Consider the following 17242-nt stretch of genomic DNA (forward strand, 5'->3'; position numbering starts at 1 on the left):
ATAAAAGACTAAACGGTTATAATGTACATCACTAAGGCGGGTAAATTTAAAATAGCAGTCTAGAAAAACAATTTCGAATCTTTTATTGGCTCTCCTTTTCAACACAAGCTCTATTTAATTTCATACATCATAACTCAAATATAGCAAATATTAGTTTTAATTGTATGTCTCTCTTTATTTGTGATCCAAATTTCAATTTTCAATATAAAAAAATATTAACGTTAAAACCAGTAAGTAAACCTAAATATAACAAAAAAAATTTTGACTTTTGATTTGTGTGTTTTCATTTTCATTCAATATGCACCTTTAACGAAACAATCCTACTCTTAGGAATATGTTAAACACGATTTCTTCTTTTTTTTTTTTTGTTTTTTGTAATATTTTTAACTAAAGCTTTTTCAAATGTGTGCTTTCTTTTTGGAACGGAACTAATATTAATATAAACTTAAAGATATATAATTAAATTCAAAAATAATAGGCACCAATTACAATCCGAATTCGAACAGGTAACGCATTCGGCTTTTATATATCTTAGATAACAAAACGATGCACATGACTTGGGTTTATGGACTGTTGTTGCTCACAATTTACTCCGGTATCATTGTTTGGGGCATCACGCTTACTGGGATTCTCATTCGCATTCGGATTTGTCGGTACTGGATAGACTAATGATGGTATTGATATTGGTATTGGATTGTGACGTCGGTTCAATCCTCGTTTTCCCTGCAACAACAACAAATACAAATCACATCAATGGGGGAAAAAACATTAAATTTCGAAGGGAGACTATACCATTCGTGCCTTATTGAAACGCGATTCCTTAATGAAATTATTCGGTACCAGAAAAAGATTCTCGCCACGAGATATTAGCATGTTAGTCAAGCGACAGCATTGCGCTGCCATTTTCACCTGCTCCTCAATACTATTCTTATCCATTGGATGTATATATCGCGGTGGGAAGAATGATGGGGCAATTATTGTGGATACATTATGCAAATTCATCTTATTTATGTCTTTCAAGTCAATTATATAATTGAGAAATCGCAGAAGGGAACGCAAGGTGTTTCGATTTTCGTGCGGCAGCATTTGACATACAATCGACAAGGCGCGTGTTTGATCTGCAGCCGGAAGCTTGTGGCATTGATAGAAAAGCTGTATTAGTTCATTCGTAAGCAATGGTTGAGGAAGTTCACGTAGCCAGCGCTTAAGCAGTGCGCTGAGCTCATGAACTGTTGCAGTTCCGAGAAGATGTGCCACCTTCTCTGGCTTTTGATAAAAGCTTGATTCTAATTCGTTGTAAAGTATTTCAGTCTGCCAGCATAAGTAAAACAAAAACAACACAAATATATTAATATTTTAGCAATTGTTAATGCCAGTTATAAGTTTACCTTTTGTTTGTGCCCAGCAACACGTAAGATTCCCTCTTCTCTGGCACCGCGTTTCATCAATTCGGCAAGCAGCTCCTCAAGAAACCGTGGGACTAACGTGGAATCTTTTCCGGTTACCTGCTGATCTCGACGTATGAGTGCATTTAGAGATACACCAAATAGACTACCCTCTTCCTTGCGGCGACGTTTAAAAGGTTTTCGTTTGTCCAGTGACACTTGATTGCGATCAAAGATCGTGGCCAGCTCAAGCCAGAAAATTGGCTGTAGACGTTTCAAATCGGTTTCGTTAATTGTATCAATGTCGGACAAACACATGAGCGAAATATCGCCACCATCCAGTGTGTCCACGCCATTCTGACTAGATGTCGTCTCACGACACATACTTTCAAAGCTAACACCATCGCGTGACAGAGGAGAGTTTTGAAGACTCTGCGATTGAGAGTCTATATGCATTTTGTTAAGTATCTTTTCGGGCGATCCAGAGGTGTGAGCTGAATTTGAAAGACATTCGTCACTAGAGTCGCTGGATGAAGTATTATTTTCACTTTGCGAGTCCTGCATCATCTGTCCTCGTGCGCGTCTACATGAGAGAAATTTTATAAGAAATTTAATATTGATACAGAAATTACGTCTATTTATAAACGCACCCAACGGAACAGGATGGATCTGAACCAGAACGATTGCGCGGTGCATGTAGAGTACCAATTCGCGAAAATCCAAGAAGTTCAATCCCATCGGCCGAATACATGGGCAGATCGCAACGTACATGCGATCCCCGAAATATGTCCGTTGATGTGGAACTCTTTAATGGCGCGCTAGGTGTCCTACGAAGTTTTTGTTTTAAATGCTTTCCAAGCGTGGTGTGTGCACCAGCATTATCATTGCCGTTGCTGTTATCAAAAATGCTGACAAAGCTGGGTCTAAAAAAAAATAAATTCATTAAACAAACAACTTCTTCAGCTACTGGAAACTCAATCTTACATAGAAGCATTGCCCCAAACTTCGTCTCCGTGTATGGAATCCAAGGAATCTGGCGTAGCACTTCGCGAACGTGTTCCCGTGCTTGATTCCTATTGGAGATTGGAATGTATTAAACAATGATTTTTGGCTTCTCATTTAAATATTTTTACTCACATCAAAATCTCGAAAGACATCGCGTATATCTGGTTTGCGCTTGAATCGACTCTTTGTGCGTCCTCTGACTGTTTGATTGAGAGCTCGTACACGATGCTTGATTACTTCGGCATGGGGTTTCGATAGTGTAGCCAGCACAGGTTCCAGATCAGTTGCACGCAGCTCAAATCCCTATAATAACATTTATGATTAATAATTTCGTCAGAATTTTTGTCTTATTGTATTCCAAATATGGACTCACTTGCTCAAAAGGCTTGGTTAATTCTGGATATCCGGCGGCAACCAGCCATTCGGCCTCCATCTCTCCATCTAAAGAAATGAATTTTTTTTCAGCTTGTAAATAACGATAAGCTTCATATATCATTTAGTTCAACTGACCTTCATAATGTATTTCCGGCTCATTGCTGGTAGAATTCGTTTGCAGTAAATATTCGTTAAGGAATTCCGTATAGTCTTGATCGGATGTATTATCCAGCGATGTATTGCTGTTCATTTTACTGCTGCTAATCATATTGCCGTCTTCTTATTGGGGATATATGGCATACTGTTTTGAATTGACAATCGTCGAAAAGTGTGGATATATGTATAGGTAGAAATGAAACGGCCTTTCTATAGCACTGAATGCCGCAGCATGGCTATAAAATTGAAAAACAATATAAATTTTGGTTAAGATGTTATACAGAGAAGTGGCCACAATCTGATTGAGGATACCTACTTAAGTTTAATCAAGGTCTTAAGTGGGAATATAAAAAATGATTAATAACTGAGTTTGATCGATTCCTATTTATAGGCTGGGCTGGATCGGTTGACACTCAATAATAAAATGCATTTAAACCTAATAAGCCACATTGACCAATCAATCGGAATATGAATTGTTATTTTGCAGTCATATAATTGTGATAAAATTTCAATAAAGCGATAAATACCACGTTTGATCATCGGAAGCCATTAAGATAAATAATGGAAACTAAATTTGTTCATATATATGGATGTGTAATCAGACGATTTTAAAACAAAGTTTTGTGGAAAATATATGTATAAAGAACCTTTGTTCTTTGGCTAAAGGTGAATCATCCACCCGCATGGCCTGGATTTCCCAAAAAGAGATAAATATAAAATTGGGAAACTTTGTATATAATACATACATATGTATATCCTTTTTCTACATTGACAATAATAGGTTTAATCTCTTGGTGTACAATTAATCAGTAACCAAGTAACTAGCTAACTAAACAATCTATTTCTATGCCTCCTACACTTGTTGTTTTGCTCACCTATACACAATATTTGATTAAGGGAGCGAGTGGCTCAGGTAGTTAATGTGGGACAAGGCGCAATATCATTTTTTTTTAGATTACATCGATCGAGGTGTGTTTGTAGACTTATCCCCTACGGCCCGACCGACCGACCGACCATAGTTTCATTTTTTATTGTGCATTTTTAAGTATGTAAATAATGCAATAGAAGTGTACATTTATCAATCAGCAAATATGTAGTAGCAAACTGGTTGTTGTTCCTCATGCATGTATGTGTCCATATTTGAGTAGATTTATACATATGTACATATGTATAAGCTGACAACTACTTTTATATATATGTATGTATGTACGTAGGTATATTTATCTGTTCAGAAATTACGACGTTTCTACAACATACAATTTCAACGAGAAACCGAAACAGAAGAGGAAGAAGAAGAAGCAAATACTAATTATTCTTCTAATGATTTGTATGCTTTTTGCGTTTGTAAATTCACAAAATCAGCACACTTTCGAGTTGAAATTAAAGTCAAAGTATTCAAGGCGAGTGACTGTGACTCTGTGACTCGCCCCTGCACAATGTGCACTGTGGGTCATGGTCAACTAATTGTTGGTCAAAAAATTTTAATATAAATAAACGAGTTAATGTATTTCATTGAGAAATATTTTAATAGAGAGCTATTTTTATTAACTATGGTAGAAAAATTTTAAAAAAACAACTCTAATTAAAATGTTTAATACTTATTGTCTTTGTTCTGTTTTTTAGAAGATAAATTATTTACGTATTTTAAATTGGTTCTTTTATTTTTCAAAAATTTCTTGTTAGGTCAATTTTGATTATTGGACTATTCTAATTTTTCGAAAATAGTCTAATTCTAATTTTTTGTGGAACTCCACTCTACCAATAATTCATAATTTTTTAAGTTGTTTATTTTGTCGTTAAAATTTATATTTATGGACCACAGTACAATGGTATGGAAGTGAATTGATCGAGAAGAGAAGAGAGAGTCGGAGTCACAACACAACCGTAAACATCAGATTGTACCACACACACATGCACATATACATACATACACATACATAACATGCATATGATTGTATTTTAACATTAATATATGTATATGTGCATTCACACACACATATACATATATACAATTTCTGAGTGTGACACTCTTAAAGTGTCATACATACTGATACAAAACAGGCGTAACCACGCCCCTTCCAGTATGTATTTTAATTTAAGCATATGTACAAAAATTTAGTGCCAAAAAAAAAAGAAATTAATGAATTAATTGGCAGATTGCGATCTAAACACAGAAAATTAACATTTCCCAACAGAGACACACACACACACTTTTGTATGAATGTATGTATGTACCATACATGATCATTTACACTTTTACTTCTTATGCACGTTTTAAGTCGCGGATTAGATTGCATCGCATACATACACAACTCCAATTATTAACACATTAATACGTTTGCATTTTGTTGTTTTATTAGAAAATCAGCACTGCGTAGGTATTTATGTATGTATTTCCCTTTATGTACATACATGCACACACACATATAAACGGACATTTAAAATACATATGTATTTACATACATACATACATGTACATATGTATATTAATAAAAATTATAAGCCACAAACGAAACTTCCCAACCACACAGCCTTGCATGCATGAAGACCCATTACTTATAGAGTGGTATATAGGTAGAATTGTAGAAAACTCACCAATCTTGGTTTTCAACAGGTGTACTATATATATACACTTGCAACTTATTAGTAATACACACACACACTCACTCACACACACACTCACACACGATCACTTCTTATAAGATATTTTAACTGCCTTTTGCTTTTAACTATCTTGCACACATAAGTTGTGTTTCTTTTATTTCTCATTAATTTTTTAAGACTTGAAAAGGTGTGTGGTTTTGTTATTTCTTTTTTTTTTTTTTAATAAACAAATTATTATCTATTCGCGAAACAGCAACGCGTCGTCTTTTCTCGTCTTTTTCTCGATCGAGACTGTTAAAAATTGCTGTTAAAAAATGTTAACAGATCATGTTAACTTCATTTCTTCACTACACACACACACACGCACGCATACAAAGAGACTTATACAGCCATAGATATAAATCCAGGCGTGTCTGTGTACAATGCGTTGGCAAAATCAGGTTTGCACTAAGCTACAGGTGTACATACATATATACATACAAGCTATTCAGGTAGACAAAAATTTCAACAACGTTTTAAACTAATCCAAACTATTTAAAACAATTTAGGTGTGGCAACCCCAAATCGTTAACCGTTAACTTGATGCCTATATATGTATGTATGTACATACATATATCCGCTAAGCGATCGCTGTTGAAAAATGTGATTCGTTTCGTTGCTTTCAAAATAAATACTTGCCTAAAATATTACTAACTTAAGAGAAAATCTCAACAGTTCTTTCTTATCCTTATCTATTTTTATCAATAAGTAAACGATGGATAATAATTTCTATACTCTAACAGTTAACGGCATGTACATTATAAAACAAAGCATGTTTTTTCATTTTTGTCCTTAATATCTTTGCAAATGTTAAATACTAAAACATTTAAAAAGCATAATGTATCAAAGCAAATATATATATTTGTTTATATACTTGTTTATGTGCATACATATATGCACCCACATTCTTAATCAGTACGATGGGTCATGTCCGCTGATACGAAAATATTCACTTGGCTTCTTCTTAGTTCATCCATGACAAGTAAACATACTCCATTTATCATCTAACACAATAACAACAATATAATTTTTATTATGGGGAATATTTCTAAAGGCTTTATTCAAAAATGCTGGAAAAGTGTTTGATAACAGTTTGAAAACGCTTCAAAAAACAAAAAAAGGTCAAGTGTTGGCCACTTATTTAGAAATTGCACACGGCGTCAACAAAACCGTTATTAATCAGGTTTCGTTAGACTCAAAATCCGAATTATAGAAACACGAAATTGCAATCTGATTTCTGTTTACTTTTTATAAAGTATCTAGATACCAGATTTGATAAAATTTTAAAAAATATGTTACAATATAAATGAAATAAATTGAACTACAACTAGATTATGCCAATAAAAACATATAGTATATATGTATATGTACATGAAAAAATATTATCTTAAACTTGGGCATGCCATGTAAATAAAACTTTTCTTTAACATAAAGGGAGGGGTGAAGTATTGTATATTGCAAGTGCCAAAAGTGTGAAGGGCTACTAGGAAAACTTCAAACTAAATTCCTGGCAATACCCTTCAAGGGTTTTGTTTGAATTGAACCGTTTCGCGTTTCCGGTCATTAAAGCTGGCTGAAGCAGGCCCTTTAATGCTGCTGTTACTATTATTGATCATACTGCTGTTAAATTTAACTAAGCGAGGCTTCTCCTGCGATGCTGCAGCTGCGGCCTGATTTTTTGGGCCCATCATAAAGAAAGTACGTACGCGAGGCTTCTCATATTTCTTGGGTAGTTTGTCAAACAGTTTATTACTGTCCGTCTCGTTGAACGCCGTTGAACCCTCCTCTGTCTGCGTGAATCTGGTCATATTTGGCTGATGCCATTTTGAAAAATTCGACCGTAGCTGTGGCGGTATCATATGGGATTTCAACTCCAGCTCTTTTGTGTTGAACACCTCACAATCGACCTGCATAAGCATAATGTCCCCGCTGGGTGTGTGATCTCCCGTTGGGAGCAGCAGCGACATTTTCGGCCGATTACCTTTGTTGTAACTAGAGGCCGGTAGCATTATGTGATCCATATTGAATGAAAGCACATACAATGTATCGTCTTGACGTTTAATGACATTGAATAGTGGAATGTTTTTAGTTTTATTGTTGAATGTCTCGCCACTTCTATTGGTTTCCATTGTTTCTTTCTTTTCCTTGTCGTCTTTTTCCATATCCGTTGAGTAATCGCTGTATTCCATATATCTCTTCCGTTTGCCTTGATGCCGTTCGATATCTGGTTTAAATTCCAGATAATCTCTTGATAATTTAAAGCCATGCGGATTGTGTTTGTCCGGTTCATTGCCAAAGTTTGAATTCATGCTCAAGTTAAAGTAATCGTTTCCGTTAGCCCATTTTTGTAAATTGTCCGCAATTCGTGTGTATTCAGTTTGATTTCCAATAGAATTTGATTTATTACAATTGCCATTGCATTTCGGTATCGTAGGATACACTAAAGGCGGTGGTTCGGTTATTGCATTATTATTCAAATTGCTTTTGTTGCTATAGTTCTTCGATTCTTGGTCATTTATGGTATTACCGCGTTTAGTTGGATGCAGAAAATGTAGAGGTGGTACCACCAATTCGTCTAGTTGACGTTTGCTTCGATTTAAATTCTCATTGTATTCCTCTTCGGTTTCCACCCAAAGCAATCGCCGACCTGTTGATGATGCCTCCGGCACAATGGTTTCCTGCAGGACTCCATCCTCCTCCATCAATTGGTTGTTTAGATACGATTGAAAGTTGCCCGCATTGAGGGTGACCATAAAGGCCATTGCAAAAAGCACTGCCACATTTTTCTTTACAGTGGTGGCATTCATTCGATGGCTGGAGCACTTTGGTTTTGGTGCAATTTTCACATGTTCCTGCTGTTCACCTTTAACGGCTGCATTCAATGAATTGAGAACGAATTCGCTGGCGTTTCCATTGCGGCATCTGCAGGTCCTTGCAAAAGCGACAAGTTGATTTCGCAATGTTCCATTTTCCTGTAGTAGACAAAATCAAACACTATATTATTATGATTGTTCTTATAAAAATCGAAATACAACATATTAGCAAACATAGTTCAGTTTTACCTTCGCCAAGATACAAATTATAAATTATTTATAAGAAGACTGTGAATTTGGGGAATTTTGCCCCTTAAAGTATGTAACAAGTCGTTATTTTTTGGAAATTTTTAGAATATCGTATGAATAAAGTAGAATCCTTGAGGCAAACATTGTTTATAGACAATTTAAGAGTTACCAGGCATAAGAAATGTTATCAATTTGTTTGTTTTACATGTCCATTGCATACTTTAAGGGCAAAATTCACTTCTCTCATTGTATTTTGTGGCAGGGACTATTGAAGCCGATTTTAACTTACCCCTTTCAGCGTATAGTTCTCCTTTTCAAGCTTATTGATTTGACTCTCCAAGGACACCACGTATTCCTTCTTCTTTTTACGTGATAGGGAAGCAGATTCCCTATTTTTGATCATACGCTGCTGTTTCTTGTACATCTTTTCATCGATCATGCCTTTAAATCTTTTATTGGAATTGGTTGTTGTTGCTGCTGGCGAGGGGATAGTATTTACTCGCCCACTGTTAGGCAGAGGTGATACCGATTCATGTGTCTTGATAATACGAGCCGTCTGATCAACTGTGTTGGATGTTCCAATTATTTTGCCATTGAAATTCTTCATGACAATCTTTGGGGCATGTGTGTTGACAGAGCCATCGATTTTAGCCCCCTTAGCGTTATTTGAGTTCATCTTTTGCAACAAGGCCTTGTAGTCCTGAGCCGATAGGAATATGGTTTTTGGCTTAGCGCTACTCGAAGCAGTTGATGCTTCAACTGAAATAGGCTTGGAATTTGGATTGGCCTTTTGGGCTTTAAATTGGGTTTGGGCTGATACATTGATGCAGCCAGCGGCAACAGCAGGTAGGACGGTGGATACTGGGGTCAGTTTCGCTGTCTTGGTGGACAAGCATATATTATGTTTCGGATTTGTTTGCTGAGCATTCGTTGTGATAGTTTTGGGTAAAGCTGGTGCAGAGTCCGCGGTCAAAAGGAGGGGTTTGTTTATTAAAATGCTTGATTCCTGGTGGTTTTGCTGCAGAGGTCTAAATTGAGTGTGATGTGTCGCCGACTCAATGTCTATGTGATCCAGAGATTTGATTTGAGGAGTATCCGAGTTATCACTATGGACTCCACTTGTTGAGCTACCGGTCGAACTGCCGGTGGAACTGCTATAGCTTCCAGTAGGAGATGGAGTATTACGCTCCTGTTTAAAGTCCTCCAGCAGACTATCGCAGGCCAATTTGTTGTTGTCATCGTTGAGAAAGTTAAGAAAATCATCGAAATTCTCTGAACCCTCGCCAGATGAGGTTGATGGAGTGCGCTCTACCGTCGATGTGGGAGAGGAAAACGGCGACAGTCCATCAAGGCTGAAATCCAAGTCATGATTTGTTGTCGGCAACGAAGTTTGATACAAATCGGGGAAAAAATGTTTACTTTGCTGGAGCACAGAAGCCTGCTGTTGTGGTTGTGGTATAAACGTATTCAAGTCCAACGAAGAATCTAAATTCGATACTGTGGAATCAATTAATTCATCCAAGGCATTACTGGTAATTCCATAATCATTCTGGGAATCCACCAATAATGATAAATCATCTGTAAAATAAGAATTGAATGGTTAAATTGGTTAAATTAACCTCTTGCCAAATCTTCACATGGCTGATGACTCATTCATACAGATGGTAAATGATATTTAATGGTCAGCCAAATAAGCATGTTTTGGAGCCCTTTCCTCTCTCTCTATCTCTCTTTTTCCCTCTCTTTATAACACCTTGTTGTTTTTGTTTGCAATCGTCATAAGTATTATTACCTATAGTTGCGTTATCTTTTTAGGTAGAAGCTGATAAAGAACAATCATAACAGTCCCATTAACTTGAAAGGTTTTACTAGTTACCTTTTACATTTGTATATTTGTACTACTTTTGGGCTAAAGTGAAAGGATTCCATACAAATGCATTACAAACAAAACATCCACTAACAAACATACATACATACATGTGTAGGCGGCCTACATATACATACACATACATATATTTGTATCTGTATATGAAATGGAAAGGTTGCTTTGATCGGCTTTTTATTACCTTGAGATTTACCTTTACCTAGTTTTATTAACTAGCATTTGCAAATGCAAAAAATATGGGCAAATACTCTATGCATGCATTCATATGTGTGCGTTAGTACGCATTTCATTCATACATAGATGCGTTTTGACAGAATGATCCAGGCGTATGCATATGTGTGGGTAAATGTGCATGCACAGGCGATTAATAAATATGTACATATATACACAAAACACACAATCATTCAATGGAGAACCTGACTTATACTTACTATAAAAACAATCGTCTATGTCCATTTTATCGTTTTATTCATTATTCAGTTGCAAATTCAAAAATATCCTATCCCATTGTAGCGTATCATCCTATTTGTCGACGAAAGCAAAAAAACTAGTGATGATAAGATTGTTGTAATAGAACGATTACTGCAAACGATTAATCGCAAAAGTAAAATGTGCAGCCCTTTGCACTGGTTCCATTTCTAACCGTTTTTCTTAATAACTGAAAACTATTATCATGTACAATGATCTTAAAAAACAATTATTAATTAATTTTAAGAATAATATACAATTAATTTTATTTTCTATAAAATTACTACATTACGGTCACACTACGTAGTGCAAAGACTAGAAAATACAGAGGATCCTCGGTCAACAAACACAATTCGTTCCAGCATCTTGTTCGTTAAGCAAAACCACTTTCCCCATATACATATTCAATGTAAGTTAAATTAATGCGTTTCAGGTCAAAAAATAATACCCTTGTTCCATGTTTCAATTTGAACTGTTATTGAAAGAAAATAACATAAAATACATCATTACTTTTAAAACTCGAAAAATTAACCAAGATATATAAATAGTTAAGCCTTTTTTAAAAGTTATATTTTTAATGAAATGGAAAAAAAATTCAAGGAGTAAGTTTGTTTTATAATTAGTCAAATGCTAACACTTGACAGCTCTTTAATGTATATTAGGAGTTTCCCCTGCATGATTGCTTAACACAGATAGAAATTTTAAAAGCATTTAAGGTCTCTACCATTTTCGTTGATCGTTATCCGAAACTTTTTTTTAAAAAATATGTGTTTGTTATCCGGAGCGTTCGTAAGCCGAGAGGGTTCACTGTATATTCAAGTTCACTTGAACTTGATTCTTTAATGAACTAGTTCTCGTAGAAGGTAAACAATAGTAGTTGTATTTTTTTTTGTTGTTGAACACATGTGTTAAAATGCAATTTGCTGGCATAAAGAGTGTAACAAAATAATAACGATTTTCACGGACATGTTAAAACAATTAAGCACGTTTTAGTTTATTATTTTATACCATTGGCTACAACAACAATCAGTTGTTCTTTTAACACATACATAGATACACACACAGTAAGTTGAAAAAAAGTGTCCTAAGTGTCGGCAACATGAAAGAATGTGCATAAGTGAATATGTATGTGTTTTGATTTTGTATATGTTTAAGTGAAGAAAAGAAATGACAGATGACAGAAAAAAATTATGAAATAGAATAATTTCTAAACATCAGTGAATTTTAGCCTCAAGGTCATTTTGAAAACCACCGCGTCTAGGATTTGCTACAGGTTGTTGAGACCAAAAAAAAGACAAAGAACAGTGCGACCCAAGCGGAACAAAACGCAACTAGTTAGGCGCATCTTGTCAACTGAAAATACAAGATACATGTCCACTAGGTAGTAGTTTTAAAGCTCAACGATTGCTTTAAATTCATGATCATATATCAGCTCAATTTACAAATCAATCATAAAATGATAATCCAAATCGATTATCTTAAAATGCCGATTAGTTTTATAGCATTATTCAAATGGATCTAGCTATTCGCCTATATAAATGCCGTTCCTTAAAATACATCTGCTAAAAATCTTAGTTTTAAATGATCATTTATATTCTTTGTTCGTGACCCAAAAACATTGTCAATTGGAATTAAAAGTCTTACAATTTTTATGACTTTAGTTAAGTCATGCGAATTTTAATTCCAATTCTCTGTATCTAAAAACCGATTTAACAAGTTTCAAAAAAAGAGTCCCATCAAAACTTCCGGCGTATTTCCTAATCGTTTATTGTTCACACTTGCACGTGTCGAATTGGGAATTGTCCAAGACAAAAGACGCCCCTACACATATGACAATACAAATGAATCTTTATCATGAATTATGTAAATATATTGCAGATATCAACCCGGTTTCATTACCTAATACATATTATTTACGCGTCTACGAAATCATCGTGGGTTGACAAATTGTCACATCAAAATGAACAAAAGAAACTATGAAAATAAATGGAAATCGGAGAGAGAAAATATTCAAGATTACAAAAAAAATGGAAAAATAATTAATTCTTCAAAAGTCTTTGCTCGTTTGAGTCAAGTAAATGAAACCAAGAGTTGTAATCGATGTATACACAAAGAAAATATGTCAAATAAAAAAGATGAAATCAAAGAACGCCTAAAGCAGTTAGATCAAGAATCCAAAAAGATACTTATGCAAAACTTAAAGCATAAAAGAAATAAGGAACAAAATTCCAAACCCTTAACGACAATTTCTCAATATCCTATTATTCAGAATTATAAACGCGACAATGTCTTTAACTTAAAATTAGATGTTGCCTCAAATAATTCCATTAGATGCACTGCAGCCAATACTGAATCAAATGAAAGTAATATATTTTCTAAGTCAAATAAAAGCGAAAACAGCTGCTGTAGGTCGGGATCATCAGCAGTATCCATTACCAACGACGAGAAGAAACTTGCTAATTCCCATTCATCACTTAAGCTATTGATTTTCAAATCTTTTGTTAGTAAAACAAGGCTTAAATATTTACGTTTGATTAAGCAACATGTTCAAGAAGCCAATTCCCAAGATCTCAGATTACCATTTCACTTGAAACCGAGTCCACCCAAAAGATATCCATATAATTTCATAACAGCCGTTAGGCGAAAGTTGCAAACTTTTCTACGATGTAAAATGAATAATGAATTTCTAGAAGACAAAGGTTTATCCCCGAATATTTCAGAATCCAAATCAACAAGAGGATGTAATCGGAGTGGAAATATATCGCAAAATTCAGATAACAACACCATTTCTTCGAGACATTTCAAGGGACATAACGAAATGCTGATATCACAAAACACAGAAATGCTGACCCAAGAAAGCGAAGAAGATGAGACGACCGTGTCCAGTTCCATTATGAATGGCTCTTGGCATCAATCTTCCCCTCATAGAACTGAGCCACAGCCGAGCAATGCGGCATTTCTACAGAGGAAGATTGAAACAAGGCTGGACGAAATTGAAACGCGGACAAGTTTAGCAAAGCTTCTTTCTGATTTCAATCAGCGTTTGCAAAACGTTATTGAAATCAATGAAAAGTTAAAATGCAGAAAATCGAATGCTTCCGTCAATCGCAACGACAACAACTCTTTGGGTAAGTAAATTTCAAGTCTTAAGCATTCTGTGGCTATTAATATTTCTTCTTTACTTGAAGGCTCATCAAATAAAGTCACTAACAGTGACTTCAAAAGTGAACAAGCAGGAAAAGATTCCAAGGAAACAGTATTTTTGAATTTATCGCCAACCCAATCATTTGCTAGCGATAAAAAGTTTGAATCTCCACCATCAAAAAAGGAATCAACTCTCCCAATCTCCACAAGAACAAATAAGTCTGCAAAGTGTGATAATTTTGATATGATTACACAATCCAGTTTTGATCTGGTAAGTTTTAGGATTCACTAAAAACCCCATTTTCTGTATTAATTAAATATCAATCTTTTTAGAGTGAACAATTAACAAATAGTGAGATAAGTAAAGCGGATCAATTGAAACTACTTTTAAAAATCCGCGAGAAGCTACTGGTAGATCGGGCTAAAAGTAAAATTGCATGGCTGGAATTGCAGAAAGAGCGACTGAAATCAAAGGGTCTTAAATTTCAAGTTTCGGCAACAAAAAAGAAACAACGAAGCATTTTGATCAAAATGGAAAAGGATCTAAAAGAGATGAAAAGGTATGATTTTTAGTTTAAAAACGGATGTTAAAATACTCGCTATTATTTACTTAGTCAAGTAATCAATATATATAAACCATATATTCATATTCTTTTGTTATATGTATTTATCAATAATCATAATTTTCATATTGGTGTGTTTACAGATTATTTAAATCCAATGAGCAAAGCTCCGAAACGTCCTCAATGCAAAGTCAAACAGAAAACATGTCCAGCAATCGCAGTAAAATCGATGAAAATTCAAAGTCTTCCAAAATTGCAGCATTATCGTTACCATTATCGCTGCAATTTCAGGATTTAAAAAAGCAACCCGAAAGAATGCACCACCGAATGTTACGACTATTAAAGTATATAGATAATAGTTTAATATATTTAACCGAAGATGAAAATTCCGCACATGTTGAATATGTCTATACAACGGGAGCCAAATTAAACAAACTTTGGAAACGTCTAACAATGCAGAATGTTGAACAATTCGAGTCAATCAAATGGTATAAACTATGCAGAAACGACTTTAAGCAAATTTATCAGGAAGCAAAAGTCATATTAACCCTCGCATTTACGGCCAATAAAGTTTCAAATAAATGTAGCAGCTCACAATCTGGGAAAATGAATCTCAATGTCCTGCACCAATTGAAACCACATTTAAAGAGAGATATCAAGGACTTAAGTGCATTTAAATTTAATGCACAAAACGACAAACAATTGAAAATAGCCATTATAAGTACAAAGGATATTACATGGAATGCAAATTGTTCTTCCATTACAAAGTCACTTCATCGTATTCAAGGTGGTGAACCATTTTTCTCTGAAATGATTGAATATGTTGCAGCTGCGATATCTTTCAATACTCTGCACGCCGAGTCAATGTTGAACTTAAAGTACTTAAGAGTTAATGCTAAGCAGCTGAGGGATTATATCCCCAATACGCAAATTTTACCAACAGTTTTAGGATCCTTGAATAACTCACAAGACAAACAGAATGTGGAACCAACAATTAATGTTGTAACCGAAATTTGTCTCGAAAGCCATCAAACTAAACTAATGTTAGAGCCGAATTATAAATCTAGGCTCATAGGTGTGGATCAACCCATATACCACAATGCGAGAAGTTCTGAGCAAGACAAATATCTACAATATTCCCAGACAGAGGTAATTAATATTCATTCAAACTTTTGTTTATCTGTAATATCGATAATATGAACAATTGACTTTGTTGAAATATTACCAATTCTGTGTAAGACGCTTAACTTAAGATACTGTTATCTATATGGTCTTTTTAAAAGAATGTGGAAAAGAAGCAGATTTTAAAATTAAATTAGGCATTCAACCAGTCGTCTTATCACATGCTACGTTATCTTCTATTTGCAGAGACTAATAGAGCAAAATCTAATAAGTTTGGTATTTAGACGTAGCTAATACTTAGCCAGATTCAGTTTGTTTTAAGCTTCCATAGCCATTAAATAGCAAATATATATATATACACAAAATGTTGACTCAGATGACTAAGACATAAAGTTATTTAGAATGGGAGAATGGCCATGCAAGTGCAATACTTGCTGTGTATGTAAAATAAATTGTTAACTTGATTTTTTTTTATTATCCCGTTTGTAATTATAACTTTAATTGTCGCCTGGCTTAAATATAATTTTAATTCTTAGTTAAATGAATTCCAAATCGAAATATTTTCAATAACTTATTGTGAAACATTTTCAGAAAATCGTGGAAAATGGTAATGCAATTAATTCTATGTACATTAGAGAAATACCAAACAAACCACCGCCGCCATATGTGCCTCCAGCTCCAGGTAGTCCTATGACAACAATTTTTCCATCCGAGGAGCGTATCAGATGTCTCACCTATCGTCGTTCTCATGAACTATTTTGCAAACTCTCGAATACAGGTACAAATACAACTGAATATTATATTTTATTAATATCAATTTAATTAAATATATAATTTTATTTGGTGATCAGATTATGTGAACGATAAAGGAGATCCATTACCATCTGTGATGAGTGAGAAAATTACAAATATTTACGAACGCATTGTTCTAGAGATTTGTCAAGAATGGATGGATGAGCATAAGGATATTTTGAATAAGCGAGATCCATGTAACTTTCGCACTTCTCTCTCGCTTTTCAACCCACCGAACCGACTTCGTTCTATACAAAATTCTATATATAAGGATGTGCGTTATGCTCTAACCATGGAGATGAAGTCGTCGAATCGCAGTCAATCCCATCTTATCTATGCAAATAGAGGCAAACGGGATCACATTGAAAAAATAATTATTCAAGAACTCTTTGATGAGGATCAGCAGTGGGATACGTTTCACTGCAATGAAAATGAAGTTCTTAAACTAATTATAGACAGTATGATAGAACAGTATGTGGAACAAATCGTTGAAGAGTCCTGGAATAAGGCCAATGTGCAATTATAATCGAATAAGTTACGAGTTTCATAAATCTGAATGGAAACAGCAAAAATAAAAAGAATCATGAATGATTGTAAACTTATGTTATTTCATTGGATCAATTGGACAACAGTTAAGTGAGT

General features: G+C 34.7%; 3 protein-coding genes across 4 annotated transcripts; 1 reads left to right on the top strand and 2 right to left on the bottom strand.

Moving 5' to 3' along the window:
- Nucleotides 1-150: 150 nt before the first annotated feature.
- On the bottom strand, nt 151-5821 carry LOC6640572 (rho GTPase-activating protein conundrum). Its single transcript, XM_002063462.4, has 9 exons — nt 5517-5821; nt 2901-3157; nt 2764-2831; nt 2523-2693; nt 2370-2458; nt 2036-2308; nt 1389-1968; nt 793-1311; nt 151-723 (listed from the first exon to the last, which is right to left on the bottom strand). Exons 2-9 carry the CDS (start codon nt 3031-3033, stop codon nt 532-534), a joined length of 2025 nt encoding a protein of 674 aa, XP_002063498.2. The 5' UTR covers nt 3034-3157; nt 5517-5821; the 3' UTR covers nt 151-531.
- A 1067-nt stretch (nt 5822-6888) lies between these two features.
- Nucleotides 6889-11056, bottom strand: LOC6640571 (cyclic AMP-dependent transcription factor ATF-6 alpha). The gene is made up of 3 exons (XM_002063461.4): nt 10943-11056; nt 8916-10204; nt 6889-8536 (listed from the first exon to the last, which is right to left on the bottom strand). The coding sequence occupies exons 1-3, from the start codon at nt 10965-10967 to the stop codon at nt 7085-7087; spliced, it is 2766 nt and encodes a 921-aa protein (XP_002063497.3). The 5' UTR covers nt 10968-11056; the 3' UTR covers nt 6889-7084.
- Nucleotides 11057-12023: 967 nt separating this feature from the next.
- Nucleotides 12024-17198, top strand: LOC111519843. Of its 2 annotated transcripts, XM_047010115.1 has the most exons (7): nt 12024-12043; nt 13700-14107; nt 14168-14394; nt 14457-14683; nt 14830-15835; nt 16400-16586; nt 16660-17198. In XM_047010115.1, exons 2-7 carry the CDS (start codon nt 13798-13800, stop codon nt 17124-17126), a joined length of 2424 nt encoding a protein of 807 aa, XP_046866071.1. In that variant the 5' UTR covers nt 12024-12043; nt 13700-13797; the 3' UTR covers nt 17127-17198. The 2 variants fall into 2 exon arrangements, with proteins under 2 accessions (XP_046866071.1, XP_023037813.2); XM_023182045.2 differs by lacking the exon at nt 12024-12043 and having other exon boundaries at nt 12859-14107.
- The last annotated feature ends 44 nt before the right edge of the window (nt 17199-17242 follow it).

The sequence above is a fragment of the Drosophila willistoni genome (genome assembly GCF_018902025.1).
Source record: "Drosophila willistoni isolate 14030-0811.24 chromosome 2L unlocalized genomic scaffold, UCI_dwil_1.1 Seg196, whole genome shotgun sequence".
Classification (NCBI taxonomy): domain Eukaryota; kingdom Metazoa; phylum Arthropoda; class Insecta; order Diptera; family Drosophilidae; genus Drosophila; species Drosophila willistoni.